General features: G+C 36.2%; 1 protein-coding gene across 4 annotated transcripts in view; it reads right to left on the bottom strand.

The window, feature by feature from the left end:
* The window catches only part of LOC112967712 (putative RNA-binding protein Luc7-like 2), a 37,927-nt gene that overhangs the window by 13,488 nt on the left and 7,941 nt on the right, over positions 1 to 16,498 (bottom strand). For 3 of the 4 annotated variants that reach the window (XM_026069148.1, XM_026069149.1, XM_026069150.1), the window contains exons 2-6: positions 13,185 to 13,279; positions 3,492 to 3,590; positions 2,463 to 2,573; positions 1,492 to 1,635; positions 154 to 330 (exon numbers count right to left, since the gene is read on the bottom strand). In XM_026069148.1, coding sequence (XP_025924933.1) covers positions 154 to 330; positions 1,492 to 1,635; positions 2,463 to 2,573; positions 3,492 to 3,590; positions 13,185 to 13,279 — 626 coding nt within the window. Of the gene's footprint in view, positions 1 to 153; positions 331 to 1,491; positions 1,636 to 2,462; positions 2,574 to 3,491; positions 3,591 to 13,184; positions 13,280 to 14,960; positions 15,032 to 16,498 lie in introns of all 4 variants that reach the window. The other variant, XM_026069151.1, reaches the window with a different exon arrangement.

Below are 16,498 nucleotides of genomic sequence, written 5' to 3'. Positions count from 1 at the left end.
TAGATAACTAACATTAAATGAACGTGTTGCAGATTGATGAAATACCTCAAATTTTAAATTAATAAGAAAAAATCCACACAGCCAGAGAAGTATTCCATTAGAATTGCCAGGCAAATAATTAAGTAGGAGCACAAAAAGATAGGAATGATTTACCCTGAGTTCCTCAAGCTTCTCTCTTATTTCAATAAACCCTAAGTGCAGTTTTCCTCCAAAGTGGTCAGCAAGTCGCCGGTCATTGTCATGAAGACCAAGATAAGCAGAACACACTTCACAAACCCGTAGCTTCTGCTGTTGAAAGCTGGAGGCAGGCATAGAATTCCTGTATACTTCCTGGAGAAAAGACATTTTGATAACTCTTACTCCTCAATGCACAAAAATACAACAGTTATACATTTAATAAAAGCATATTAGTTTTGATAACTGAATTCAGCATCAGCATGATTTTAGTCATACTATTCATAAATCAACTGTCCCATTAAAATACAAGGCAGGTTCATTATTTTGAAGATTTGACATATGAAAAACAGAACACTAGCAATTGGTTTTGCAAATCAAGGCAAAAGAAAGTGGAGTAATTAATCTCTTTACTTCAGATTGCATTACTTATGAAAAATGTCATTCTTCTTTCTCACACTCAACACAATGAACATACGTTAACACTATAATTACTATATGTTAACATATTATGAAAATATCGAACCAGTTTCAATTCTGAACCCAGGTTAAAACAGTAGCTTTCCGATAAATCTACTGCCATTTTAGTCACTAATTTAATAACTTATCTGAGCAAAATTTACCTACAGACATTCATATGACATACACGCGAGAGAGCCAGCAACACCTCTGGTACCATTAAAATAAATGCAGATATTTGTTTTTACAAATTTGAGTATTCAGGTGAAATATGATATGGAAAAGCTCTTGATGAGATTTGCCACCTGAGAAAGGTAAATTACATCAAATTACATCGACTTGCCTGATACACAAGCCATTGAAGAAGTATCTTTCAATGAACATGTGCATAGCAGTGGTTGGAACGGTGCCCTTCACTGAAGCATTTCTGATACCAGCCACACTAGCACACCATGATGCACGAGGGGGTTGCCAGCAAGGGCCATGGGACCAAACGAGATAAATACGTCCAACAAATACAGACCCAGCTGCAGCGTCAACAAATATAACTAGCCAATACAGTTAAACTAAGCAACATCACTGGTAGTGAATATCATTTTAATAGTACAGGAACGTTTTTAAAGGCATACTGAATGAAAAATATATGGATTATTTCCAGAGCTGTCCTCCAGACCAAAGAATAGAAATGCACTGAAACTTTTCCTGTACAGGATGCCACAAAGCAAACTCCTCAGTTTTAAGTAAAGTAATTAGCTAAGAAAGCACCAGCAGCTAAGACAGCTCGTACTACACAGATGCTGACCAATTTAGTATTGGACCCTGCCCTCCCTGCCCCCAAGCCTTACATAATCAACTTACTTCTGCTTCTCTCTTCTTTACTCGGGCCTTCTCCACTTCATCCATTACTTTTTGAGATTCTTCCACATTCCCATCAGCTCCCAGCTGTTCTACTTTGGCCAGTAGTTTCCCGATTTCTTCATTCAATTCATGAACTCTTTCAGCCTTGAAAGACAAGGAAAGGATCAACACAGGAAAGGCTTTGAGTTAATTTTGGGAAACAAAGTCAAAAAACTTCAATCCATATGCAGGAGCTATTACTATATGCAAAATCCATAGGATAGAATCAATGGAAACATGCAGAGATAAGATCTCCAGGTAAAAGTGAGACAGAAGTTACTTCACGTCAAAACACAAAAGGAAAGGCTAAGTTGCCAAATCTATGTACCAATGCCAGAGTAGGATTCTGTTCTGAAACTTGTAGCAATTATACTGTTGTCTATACCAAGTATAGACCTTCAAAATTTGTATTCATGCAACTATTTCTCCTGGCGTGTGCATATATGTACACAAAAGTGATAAAACTTTTTTCAATTTTAAGAACTGAAGAAAAGCACTTCAACCACTTTGTTTACTTCACAGATAAAGTTTTCATTAAAAAGCATAAGGATGACCAATATTTTTGTGGCACAGTATCACAGATAAGCAAGTTTCCTGAGCTGGAAAATACTGACAAGGTCTCTTCTGTGTGCTCTCCTCCCTGCTTTAGAGGCAGGTTTGGGCAGGATAGAGAGAACTTCTTTTCCCCTCATACGCATGAATTCTCAAATCGGATAGCGTACCAAACTCTGAAGAAGGCTCCTTAGAAAAACACTGCATTTTAGTCAATACATGCAGTCTTGTACAGAGTTCAGTTCAAATACACCTAAGCTAACTAAGAAGCAGTCGCTTGTTACTGAGAGAAAAAAAAAAGTCACCTCTGCTGCAAACATTCCCATTCAGCAACCTTGCAGTCCTTCAAAAAACTTCAGCAACTAGTTATACATGCTTACTTTAGCTGCAACTTCAGCACTGATCTCTTCTTGGGTTTCTGCTAGTCTTTTCTTAGCCACTTCTGTTCTTCTGTCACAGTCTGCAATAAATGATTGCAGGTGGTCCATTGCCTAAAACATCAATAAAAATTTTTATCCATGTTTTAAAGAAAGTAAGTATTTCATTAGCCTTAAAAACATTTTCCTGGTTTATTAGGAGTAACTTTTAGAAGTTTTTTTTAAATTGAAACCTTTGTAAAACAATATTCTAACAGTGCATGACGTGCAATGCCATTACACAGTGTGGTAATCACACATATTCATACTAACATTTTTAAAGTCACAGAGTATGCATTGTCACAGTTTACAAGTATTTGCAGAAATCTGGATTGAATCCCTCTCTAAGTCTTCTTCCCTAGGAAGAAGGGAGCATTTATAACATGCATCAAAATTCTACAAAGGATACTGAGGTTCAACTCCCCCAGCCAATACGTGCAATACCGGTAATTTCTTTGGGCTAGCGTTTTAAGCTGTTAAGCATATTAACAGCCTCTCCCCCAAAATAACAAAAAACTCACACTCTTTTTTTCCCCTAGTGAAGACTAACTTCCTAGCTGGGAGTTCAGAAGTTTATTATTCAAACCATCATGTACTGAAACACATGATTTGTCACCCCCAATAAAAAACAGCTACACAGTTTTCTTCAGCAAATATGCATAGAATCTTAAAGCTTCTCTTCAAAACATACATGGTATTAGCATTTGCTTGCAGTTTGATAACACTATGACAACATCCAAGTTTAGGATCTTTGTTCTGTAGAAGACTTAACAGATCTACTTAAGATGACTACCAATGCAAATTTAATACATACAATCATGATGAGCCATAAAAGTATTTGAATAACTAGGCAAGGCTTTCTCTATTTCTATCTACAAAATAAAGAATGTAAATTTTTGGAAAGTTATGTACTGAAACCAACTTTGTTGCTCAGTTTATCCACCAAAATACAGAATTTATGGTTTCTCTCCACCATTAGGACAAAATACATACATCAAGTTCAAAGAAGAAATCTTGATCTTTGGACGCTATTTCATAGTCTGCCCTTAATGCCAGGTCATGCACCTTCAGACATTCTCCAAGGTCCATCCTCTGAAAAGAGACAGATAGAAAGCAGTTTAGCTTTACTGAAGCATTACTAAGAATGAAGTTAGCATCATTTTCTATAGCTGTCAAGTAATCTAAAGCAAATCATTTCCCTTATGGGAATGAAAGGGCATTTTAATAAACCTGCAAGACAAAACCAGATCTTTAATGAACATGCATAAATCAGAAAAAAAAATAAAGTAGACAGAGGGAACCATTTATCCTATCATTACAGCTGCAACCTGCTTGCATTATGGATTATCATTAAAGTCCCGCAAAAACATATTTTACTAAAAGTTCAAAAAGTGACTAGAGTGGAATTAATCCTGCATTGAGTTAAAACAACTGAAGAGAACCAAGGTCCCTGCAGATAATTGACAAGTAAATGGTCAAATGCTTGATCTGAACTATCTGTACATTCTACGATATAAATGTCCTGGCCACAATCACCATCTGAAATAGCTGCAACCACAACTGGTTACAAGTGCTACTTAAAACATTTTTAGAGCATTTGAAACAAGGTAGGCACAACTAAATCCCTCCAGAACACTTTGGTGACCAGCGGAAACAAGCTGAGTGTTAGAGTAAGTTCATGAATGAGGAAAGAAAAAGTCCAAGTACTTGAGTTTTAATCTAAAACCATTCTAGAAAGGGCAGGAAGGAAGCATGAACTTCAAACAACAAGTAGACTGCATCACTATTTAACCTTGTGTAGAATGCCACTGAGCATCCAGAATCTTACTAAGTAAGAACTACTGCTTTTAAATTGAAATCTGCATACCATATAGCATAAGCAATACTAATGAAATTTGCTCCCTGGAGGTTTGTTTGGTGATCAATACAGAACGTAAAACATAACAACAACAAAACCATAATGAAAACCAAATTAAACAAGAACAAGACACCCTCTCTGCAAAATCAGATGCTGATACATAACTTTGATACTTCATTGGAAGTGAAATTATTTACTAGTATTACTAAAAAACAGAATACAGCTTAATGTCATTCACTGCTGTTGGCACTGGTCATTTCATTAAGGAAAAACTGTTTCTTGACATCAAAAGCACATAAAGAAAGTTGAACTCTGATAGAAAAAAATCAATTTCTCTCTTAGTTTAATAGCAGTTTTAGAACCAAAAAAATGAATTAGCTTCTGTATTGTGATTTTTATAAATAAAAGATGAGCATTAAGTCAGAAACTGCAGAAGTCACCTGGTATCTGAGACTAATGAATGCTAAAAAAACAACAACAACAACCAAACTAAAAAAAACCCACACAGAAACTTGCATTTAAGTAGCTATTCAAGCCTCACAAGTATAGTAAGACAGTCAATACTAATTGCTTTTAAAGATAGACAATCATTGTTAAAAGTACAGAATCTTGAACTTCAACTAAAGCTTTTGATAAACTTTAGATACTCTTCACCTTATTAATGCCACTGTAACTCTCTGTTTTCAGGACAGCATCCACTTGTAAGACTAAAGAAAGATTCCTTAAGCTACTACACAGAACCTTGGTGATTTTGTTAAAGTGAGGTAAATCCATGAAGCACTAGAAGCTGAGCAACATACTACCTACATTTACTTTCCAAGTCAGCAGACACTGACTTTACTTAAACCACAACATTCTTTCAGGCAACTATTTCAGTACAAGCAAAACAAGATGAAAGAACATTTTAAAATTATTTAAAAATTAGGCGCTTTGAGCACTGTCCTAAAATTGGAAAAAGCTTGTCTTTATGTAGATTCATCACCTGCACTGATGCAAGTTATTTAAGGTTGAATTGTGAAACTCAAGGCTATTCCTTTAAGTGAACCACTCTAGTTCTAATTGGGTAGGTAAGGCCAGTGACACATTTTAAGCTATCTGAATACAATGACAACGGAGCCCTGAAACACATCCACAGCAGCATCAGGAAAATAAAATTAACATGGCAGACTTGTATTTTCTGAGACATTTTAGTATGTAACCTAAATATACTTTAAGTAAGTACATGAAATAAACTTCTATCACACCCTTAAAAAAAAAAATCACTGTAGAATTCACATGACATTACTATCATGATCCACTGTTCACTTTACATGTTTTTTTTATGTTCCTTTCTCATCTATTCACATTGGATTTGCTCTCCTGGGGACAGTACATTTAACTTCTTTTCCTTTTTCTTACTGCAACTTGTAAATCCCTAGCCTGAAAGGATGGCAATTACTTTGAGCCAGCATAATTAGTGAAAGAAGTTCTGCTCTGCCTTTATCACTATGCTGTGCCTCCGCTATTCTGGCACATCTGCCTGTGCAGTTGAATAAGATCAGAGAATTTACTGGGTAAAACCTAACTTCGCAAACAAAAAAAGGAGGCAGTTTTTCAGCACTATCAGTACCTTTGTCCAACTTGCTAGGTGACCCCACAAACAGCCAGCATGTTACATGCAAGATCAGGCTGAAAAGCACTTCTGCTGGTATAAGTTATGCAACATTTGGCAAAGAGAATTCATCTTGGGGGAGATTCACTACTGTCAAAGGTCCATGCTGGATCAGGATTGCCGAGTACCTTGAAAAACACAGAGCAGTTCGTATTGCAGCTTGGTTAATATGGCTAGCTGCAAAGCAGAGCTAATATATGGAACTGGATGGAAGATACAATGAGAGACATTATTCTCACTTTCTGTATTGCCAAATTGTGATTTGCTGCCAAGATTTGCTCTTCTACAGAGGCAAAGGACACACATTAGCAGTCAGCCCTTTGGGATCAATCATATTTGAAACAGGAGATGGCTGTGAGGGAGACTAATGTTCAGACATTAAGCTGTTGTTGAAGGCTTAGAAAGAATGCATATAAACTCTGTCTTTCACTGTTGATGCAGTGACTTTTAAACAAATGCACGATACTTAAGGTGATTTACAGAGGGCTCCTGATGGGTAAAGTAAACAAAGAAAGGTGAGATCAAAGTCCCCAGGCCGTGCATAACTAAAGGTTATTGAACACCTGAAGCCATACTTTGGGGCTTTTTGCAGCTATTGCACTTTTACTGAAGATTAAAACAAGGAACATCCATATATTCGGGGAATCCTTCTTACAAGCAAAAGCTAGTACAGAAGTTTAGTCCAGAAAACAGTCAATGCAAATACATGCAAAGCAAGATATCAGTAAGGCTTTTGCTGTTGCAGAGGTCTGCTTAAGAAACTAGTTCCTGCTATTAACAACTTGTCGACTGCACTTTTCTGTGACTTTTTTTTTTTAATTTCTCAAAGTGTTAAATGGACAATTGAAGTTACTTGATTTCCCAGAGCTGAGGTTTAGACAACTAGTCTTCTGTCCCAAGCAAACTCATACTGAAGTGATTTTGTTGGCATTTCTGTCATCCCATCCACAAAAATGGACAGAATGCATTTGGCATTAATACAGAAATATGGACTACACAAGTTTAGTTTACTGATGATGTTTGGCTCTGCTTCAATCTCTTCAAGACTCTATATGAACTGCAAAAAGAGCATAGAAAAGCCAAAGCTACTTAACACGCAGAGGGCTGATGTTGAGCCAAGTGTGACACAGTAGCACACGCTATCAATGCATCTAAAAATAGCATACATCTTTGATAGGTTTTGAAAGACAACACTCTGGGCAGTGTTTCTGTAGAAAATTCTTCCCAGCTAAAGTGATGCCAACTACCAAAGCAGTCTGCATTTGGCAAAAGAAGTTAAGGCTTTTTATTTATTATTTTTTAAGATGTTTTACATGATTGGGAGATTCACACTGCAGATTCAGTACTACAGGAACCAAATCTCTCCTTTTTTCAAATTGCCAAGGCAGCTATTAGTAACTGAGTGAAAACACACTTGCTATAGATATGAAGAAAGTTGCTGGTGGGCATTTTGCTGAGATCTTTTTCATTACGGAACTCACTTTTAATCCGCACTAACAATTCTGTTTCTGACCGATTTCTAGACATGCCATAAAGCCTATCTTTTCTTTTAGGCACCACAGGCTCAGAAGGGGAAGCCTGAGATGACATATGATTTGACTATTTAAGTCCTCTGACTCCACTAACTTGGTTAACTTTGGTATGACTTCACTAGCAGGAAAAAAAATGCCAAGCTTAAAAAAAAATTTAAGGCTTTAGATATTTTAAAGTCCTTACCAACCAGTGAAAATTCCATGCATCTTCAGAGGTATAATATTTCTTTAAAGACATCTCTCCCCTTACCCTCAACCCTACTCTTACTCCTGAAGACTTTAAATCCGGTCTTTCCCATTTTTAAATATAGAGATATTTCAGTGTTTCCATAGTATTCAGATCTTATAGTCTGACTACACAGCATATTAACATTGAAGTTAGATTACCATACTGAAGAATACTGAAAAGACCTTTATCTAGGTAAGTGGAGCCCATTAAAATGGGATATAGTACAATCAATTGACTTTCCTGGTGTTGGTCAAGAAAATTAAGCACGCATCTGAAGCGATTCATGTGATCACTTGCTGTCAAAACAGAGCACTTAAACATTCATCACCACTGGGCTGAAGGCTACAAATGGGGGTGGTTTACGCAAGCCTAATTTACTTCGATTTGCAAAGGGCTGAAGCAGCTCACATGATCAAATCAGTCCTAAATTGAAAAGCTGATACCTGCCAGCAGAATGCTTGCATTCTGTAACACTACAGTAAACAATCATGTAAGCACCTAAGTTTCAAACATGTAAATAGTTCCACTGAGCCATTGGGACTACTGATGAAGAACTCAGCTCCACACTAAGATACCTAAATGTATATAGTTAAATGCAGGTATCTACAAATACGCAAACCATCTAAGCTCCTCTTACAGTTAAAGGAGATGGAGGCAGTACGGTCAGCCTAGACAGATTCAGCTCACCTTGAAGGGGACACATAGTGGCAGGTAAACTGAACCTCTCTCTGGGCTCCCCTGTCTACATCCCCACTGACTCCAGTGCAAGGTTAGAAAATTAGTGCACCAGCTGAAATCTAAATTTAGGAGTCTTAATCTGGAGCTGAACTCCACCCCTAAAATAGGCTTAAAGATAATCATGTAGTAAAGTACGGTGCTAAACCAAGGTCTCAATCAGTATGCTTCTGGCCAGCAAGAGTCCAGAAGAGCTAAGTGCAACAAATTCAAGAGCAACTAATGATACACATAACTGCAAGATTGAGCTCGTAGAGCATATTCTGAGGTCTGTATGAATAAAATGCAAAATGTGATGCTCCTCTACCCACAAACACACGAAGAGTGAAAGGAGTTTCTCAATCATGGTTTGCAAGACAACATGCAGTATTTGCATAATTTTCTTTTCTAAAGAAAAGCACAATCAAGGCTAATAAGAAAACTAGATTACTGCAAAAGTATTGAATTTTTGGGTCTCTTCAAAGATAGCCAGCAGCTTATTATAAATATTTAGGGCATTATTACTTATAACCTTATTAAAGTACTTGCTTTAAGTTTTACCACCTTTTCATTTTCATTAGTACTCAGCTATTTATTTAGAAACATACATGAGAAGATAAAGAAAACACATTCCTATAAATCTTGCCTTCCTCCAAAGAATGTGGCTTACTAGGCTCACACTATGACAAAGGAGTCATCTGACTACTAAGTAAGTAGCTCCAGTCATATAGTCATATATACAGATATAAATAAATATTTTTATAATGCTGATGAAAAGTAACTCAAGAACTATGGAGTGAAAAAGAGACATGCCTGAATATCAGGCATTATTAAGCATAAAATGGTAAGAGGAGAGTGTAAAACCTTTAAGACAAAATATCTGAAATAAAAACAGTTAACTTTTTAAATAGCAAATGATTCATTGTGTTCTTTAAAGGCTAACAATAGCTAAGACTTACAAAGTCTTATTAATCTCCGTCATTATAAAAGTCTCAACCTGAAATGAATGAGCAAACTCTCAAATCACTGAGTTCTGGAGAATTTCCCCATGTAAACCAGTGTCCAAGGGAACAACTTGAAAAAGCAAAAGCTTGAAAAGCAAAGCACTGAAATGTGAAAAAACACCAATTTAAAAAAACCTGAGCTTTTGTGAGAGGTATGGTCAAAAGCAGGTTCTGAAAAGATGGTGTTTTACAACCTTAAATACAGAGTCATTTCTGTGATTTTACCAATTACTTCACTATATGCTTCACACAGACTTCAGAACACGTCAAGTACAAAGATATTCAAGAAACATAATACATTTGAAAATTATAATTTAATGATCGGAAAAAGGATGTTATAATTTTACCTCTGTTTTAAATTTGTTTCAAATTTCTGTCTTTAGGACACACTATTTTAGCTATGTCTTCCAAAGAGCCTATCGTTTCTATTGTTCTCAAAATCAGATTACAAAGAAAGAAAACCATACTCTCATTGTCTCCCCCGACAAATGACCCAAAAGCATCTCCTACAGGCATTGAGACACCTCTGACTGCTAATCTACAAAACCAGAAAACTAGTAGCACAAAAACATGTACCTGAATAAAATGGAATAACAAAAAAAAAGAAAAAAAAATCTCCTGATTTAAATAGGTGACAACTCATCAACAGACAGCTAGATGAGTTTACTTCGAAAACTAGAACAAAATGATAACACTGATACAGAACTAACTGGTCTGGCGGCAACAGCAGCCAACAGATAAGAAATTATTTAATTTGAAAATACAGTTATCACTTATGACTTTACAGCCTAAAGCATGTCAAATATTTAGGGTTCTCTTAAAGACAACTTTATGCTAACAAACTACTCTGATGAAGAAAGACCCAGAGGAATGCAAAAGAAAGCTGGAATAAGTAGGAAGCTGTGCACCGTTCCTGATCCAGACATGGAAGTTTATGAGTAAAACTAAACACTCAGATGTAAAAACTCAACTTATTAGTATAGATGTTTTTTCCTGTTTTCTTTTTCCTAAAGTTAACCAAAAGATAAATCCAACCAAAGAAGCATGAGGAAAATAGCTGCTGCAAGTGTTCCTGAGAAGTCCAGAAAAACTAAGACTCCATGCAGTATTCTTAAAAGAACACACATTTTATCTAAAGTGAAATCAGATAATACATGCAGAAGTCTTGACTACAGAGAGAAACTCTCTAATCATCTATTCTAAGAAAAGTATACAAGCACTACTTTTGCCAATACACGCTGCAGTCTGTGGAACATGAAAGGGAAAATCAGTATGCTCTTCCTTGGCTCAGCTTTGGGGTATTTGGCCATTAAGAAAAGAACATCACTAAATTAACAGAGCCTACTCACATGAGTCATTTTGTTTGTCTTAGATATTTATGAATGTCTTTCCTGAGTGCTTTCGAAAGAGTGGGTGGACTGGAGTAGCATAAAAGTATGTTACTGTTCCCATCAGCAAAATACAGACAATTCACAAGAAGGCAGATTACCTTGTTAACTTAAAGAATCCGCAATTCTTGTCCAGTACCTTACCGAAAATCCAAAGATATTTAACCTTAAAAAACAGCCCAAGAGAATTTATTCTTTCAGAAGCATAAGATTCTGAATTTATATTCATAAAAAAGTCACTCAGTCCCTATCACCTGCAGGTCTTCAGGTGCCGTATCATAATTTTCCTATCAATACTCCATCTTCCTATCAATACTTTTAACAATATCTCTTTGGGGGTTCTGATCAATGCCTTTGTGTGTAACTATAGTATACGGAGTTATGTCCCATATCTCCCTCCAAGCTAGAGGCAGGAATGATAAGCAGAGAGCCTCATCACACAAGCAAAATACTGGATAACATAACAGATGGTGTAGGAGGAACACTTTCTTCTTCCCCTTTCTACATTTTGTTTGGACAGTGAAACAGAATTGTTCAAAAAGGAAATTATACATGCAATGATACACAAAGCACAGTTATGTAAGGAAATGTGTAAGATGCATTATCTTCAGTGTGAATTATCTTCAGTAACTGTATATGCCAAAAATACCATATGAACCTCAAAAAGCCTGACTTTTAGGATGAAAGAGAAATCTTTGCTATGTGAAGGAAAAAGGTAAAACATCTTTAAGAAGTAGGAAAAACTATTTATGAAGCCAAAAGAGTACAAGGAAAGAGGAGCTCAACAAGTGAGTTTTCTTATTCCATTACCTTTGTTATTACAATAAAGGCTAAATTCTCTAGTTCAGCTCTATTTGTTTTGCGTCTTTTGCCTGTGTTTACCTGTTAGCTACATCTACTTCTGTAGGGACTCTCTAGAGGAGAGACAGATAGACTGTACCTGTTGGTCTGTCAAGTGCCAAAATCAGTAAAAGAAACAAAATGCATGCGCATGGGTGCATGTTGAAGCCCTTTGATCAACCAAGGTTTTAAGGTAATTTAAAACCACAGCTGCATGGGAAGTGTATTAGAGGACAGTTACTAAGTCCACTTATTTCAGGTTTTCATTTTCCAAGTGAATGTCATCATTCTATATATCATTTAAAAGCTCCAGTCAGGTTAGCCCTTTGGAAGGATAAGGCACAGGGAATCAACAATCCCTAAAACGTGTTTTCCAGTATTCATTTCCCCCATGCTACAGAGTAAGAAAAGCTACCAAAGTGCAGCATTAAGAATGGCAGACACATTAGACTCAGTGTATCATCATACCAAATCTCTCTACTGTTAATTTTCTAGCACCAGGGAACATTAGGTTAAAGGAGTTCTTCCCTACCACAAATGTCACTAAGTGTTGAAAGGAACTTTGCTAAGCATTAAAAAGAACAAAACAAAAACTCAAAAGCATATTCCCTTGACTTTGACAGAGATGAACACTACTGCTGTATGCATCAATTGTTTGGGTAACTGCCTAAGCATACATCCTTATTCCATAATCAATGCCAAGTAGCTTACCTGTCTCTCACCAAGAGTAAGCTACCCGGAATTACCTTTCAAGCACCACATGGTGAAGCATGGGCACATCAACAAAGCTGCTGGCATGTGTCAAAGCCCTTTGTTTGCTATACTCAGGCAGAGAAATTTCTGACTCAGAGTACAAATAAAAATCTAAGTCAAACAAGCAAAATTTATTAATAATGTCAGAATTGAAGATGAGGATATCATATTTCACATTACTTTTCAAGAAGGCATTTATTTTGAAATTGCTTTAAAATTTGTGAAAACAGCACAGTAACTCAAGGTTCTACACTAGAAGAACATCACTTTATGATGTTCAATACATCTCAGCTTCTAGAAATATAATTATTTGAAGTTTCAACCATTTTCATTAAACTATTTCTGAAGAAAGAAAAATCATTTCTTCTGTATACACATATGAAAACTTTAGAAAGAAACTTCATAATCCATGTGTTTGTGTACAAGTTTATAAGAGTATTTCTGCTAGTCACAACAGCATCAGCTTAAAAACACTTTGCTATGACATAATCTATGTAGGAAACCTTGTCTTACATATTCTATATATCAATAAATAAAAAACCCACAACTTCATAACGCATAAATTAGTTGTTTGTAGAAGTTCATATGAATACTACCACTAGGGTGAAGAAAGATATTTGCTGAAAACCATGAAGTTAGAAGAGATACTACAGAGAAAAACCTAACTTTAATTTCTCCATTTTTTATCTAAATAAAACACAAGATTTAGCTACATACAGTTCCAGAGAGCACATCATGAGGGCAGCAGTTGAGAAGGTGACTCTTGCACACTCTGTCATCGCTAAATTTGATTCGCTGGCGGGTCGTGTCACCTGCAATATAGAAATCAACACATTCCAGGTGAGATATCTGGAGAAGTCAGACACGTTCTGCAAGTTACATGCAAAGCGTTAACATTCCCCTGTTACATAGTGAAAACCTATGGAAACTAGAACTTAAAATACTATATGGTTCTTGGCCAAAAACCAAAGAAACAAAAAACAAAATACACATTTAAATGCTACAAAATGCTATTTAAAAATGCTTTCAACTTTCCCTTCAAAAACGCAGCATGAAAAGTGCTTGAAACCAGAAGGACAGTATTAGCTTAAAAACACTTCGCTAGGACAGCATTTGTGAAAGGAGCTATATAACGCTCTATTCAGATTTTGCATGAAATTGTGATATGTGTATGTAACAATTAGCGTATAAAGCAGCCTCATAAACACATAATGATACACATTGAGAGTCTTCTCTGAATCCCACCTGACACTCATTCTATTATTTTGCTCTTGGATGCAAAGCACCCTCTTACTTCTGATGGGAGTTACACAAAGAGTTGGCAGAAGAATGTATTTAAATGCTTACAAACCTGGAAAAAGAATCAGTCAAACATATGGACATAGCCTATATGCAACATTATTTTACAGATGTTTGAACATCCCCGTATCATGAGCCTTTTTTTTTTTTTTTTTTAAAAACACATGCTGCTAGGCTGGAAACATCTTAATTATATCTTCATCATGGCAGGTTGTAGTTCCTGCATCAGCAGAAGCATCAACTTGCCCACACACTGAGGTCCAAATGCAAGTTTAAATAATTCCATCTGTGAGCAAGACCTGAAGTCTTCAGATCAAAATAACTAGCTGATATTTTGGGGATAGGGAAGGGAACATGTTTTCTTTCAAGTCATAATGTAATTGTCACTGTTCAAGATTTGGAAGCGAGATCACTGTTATGGCTTTCTTGCTGGTAAGACACAGGCATGATAAAGCACCTTGATCTCTCAGGATATATCTACTTACTTATTAAAAAAAGAAAACCTGTTAAAATCTCTAATCATTGAAAACCTACTGGTGAATTACTGAAGCAAGGAAGACTGCTGAAGGAAAAAAAGATGTAGTATGAGTTCAGATTGTAACCTTCTCCATCTCATCAAGTATTTTAAATGTGGATATATTTCACAGTTTAAGTAATTACTGCTTCATTATATTTAACCTGAAATGCTGAGAATTTTGAAACTAGTAAACGATTTGAGAAGCCCAAACCATTACTTGGATAACTATAACGGAGGGGAAAAATAAACACGTTCTTACTAGTCAAGCCTTTCTCACTATTATGTAATCAGATTTTTAAATAACACTTCTATGCATAGGATGCTAATATATAACATTTTCAGATGGGCAAAGTTTCAAATTCTTAAGCAGGCAAGTTTGCAAAAACAGCACACGCTTAATTTGCCTGCAGATACAATCCCATTAAAACCAGTAATTCCCAAGCTAGAACAGCTTCAAAGCAGTTCAACAATAGGTTTTCTAAAGGGCAAGTCTAGTGTTATTTACAATACTAAAAATTTAGAGCAATCCCTTTATAATCATGCCTGCTACTGCAGTAAGAATTTTTGAGTTTTGTTTTCTTTTTCCTTTTTGAGGGGTGGATTCATTTTGTTTTGTAACACATAACTGCGTTCGCTCCACATTCATTAACACATCTGAAAAGTTAGTGATAACTCACGGCTCGGCGAATGCGGGGCCTTTCTGACACTCCCTTGCAGATTGATGTAGGCAGGCAAAGATACATTGAACCTTTATAAATAAAACAAGGGGCCAGATTGTTCAGTTTGTATAGAATAATAGACTCTGCCAGCAATTTTAACACAGCATCTAGAAATACATGTTGACTGTAAAGATTCTTCTATATAAAGACAAATGAACAAAAATCAAGTAAAGTATTCTTTAAAAAAAGACAGCTGATGGCATATGAGTACTAATCTATCAGGAGGGATACTGAGATTAGAAAATCTCTGAAAGACTCATGGTTCCTTAGGTAAAGGGAGAATGAAATATTTTCAGAGATGTTGCCGCAACATCTAGAGGTAGCTTTTTTCATACCTCTACCACAACTAGCACCCAACTCCCCCATCTGCAATACAATCTCTCTCGCTTTTATCCATTTAAGTGGCTAGTGTGACAGTCACAATTACCACCAAAGCAGGATAAAACAATATAGAAAAAACTAGTATCAGAAACTGAAGAAGTGACAGCCTTAAGAATGCGTTCCATATTTACATTTTAATTGGCATTTACTCTTTCCGCACTGTGCCTTTGGTCCAGTATTTAAGGGTCTTCCAGATCGGTTCTCTTGCACAGAAAATTCAGATATTCACCTTTTCCTTCTTATGCAAGGCAGTCTCATACATTTTTCTCTTTTTCCCTCTTAATCTATGCTGTTTCAGTGTCATGTACTATACCCTAACAATGACCGAATTCTGTATCCCTCTAGCAGCTCATTCCAGAGCCCGATAGCCTCAGAAGACATCGCTTTCATTTCTTCATGCATTTTGTGAGCTCCAATATCCCCAAACAGGGCAGATGTGTTGGTAAAGACAGAAGGTGCATTCTGCTGCTGACCTACAGATGAGTCATCTTGAAAAGGTGACCATCTCTGGAGTCTACACGGTTTGCTGGGGAGAATCTATAGAACCACTATACACGTGATGTTAGTCTAATGCAAAAGACACTTTTGCAGATGCTTTTTAAAGATTCAAATAATATAGGTGTGAATAAAAGTGTTCTTAAGCCTAGGATTTTAGTGGTGCTTCAGATAACCAAGATACTACTTCTCTTTGTCTAATTGAATTTGATACATTCTTTGTATGGCCAAGCAATCAAGTAAACACTAAGTGGCATTTATGAGCATTACAGAATACAAAAAGCCTTATGTTTTTGTCTTTTTTTTTAAAGCAGGAAAAGACTACATGTAGGTACCAAGTAGTTGCAGTCATTTAAACTTAAGTATCCTTGCACATTCAAGAACAAACAGGAGACTATCACTAATATTTCAGACCCTATTACAAGTGCTATTTTAACAGTTAACTCAGTTAGCTCAGAACAGCACCTTATTTAACCCTGTCTCTGCAGAGTAGCACAGTATTCAACTGCTTGATCTTTAGGACTTATATTCATTAAAGAAATCAAAGTAATTTGCCAGTGCACCACAGGAGTCAACATCCATTACTAAAAGGCGTTCCAGTGTTTCCAATTAGATTTCAC

The sequence above is a fragment of the Apteryx rowi genome, unplaced genomic scaffold (genome assembly GCF_003343035.1).
Source record: "Apteryx rowi isolate R43461 unplaced genomic scaffold, aptRow1 scaffold_287, whole genome shotgun sequence".
NCBI lineage: Eukaryota > Metazoa > Chordata > Aves > Apterygiformes > Apterygidae > Apteryx > Apteryx rowi.
This window is presented reverse-complemented; position numbering and strand designations above follow the sequence as displayed.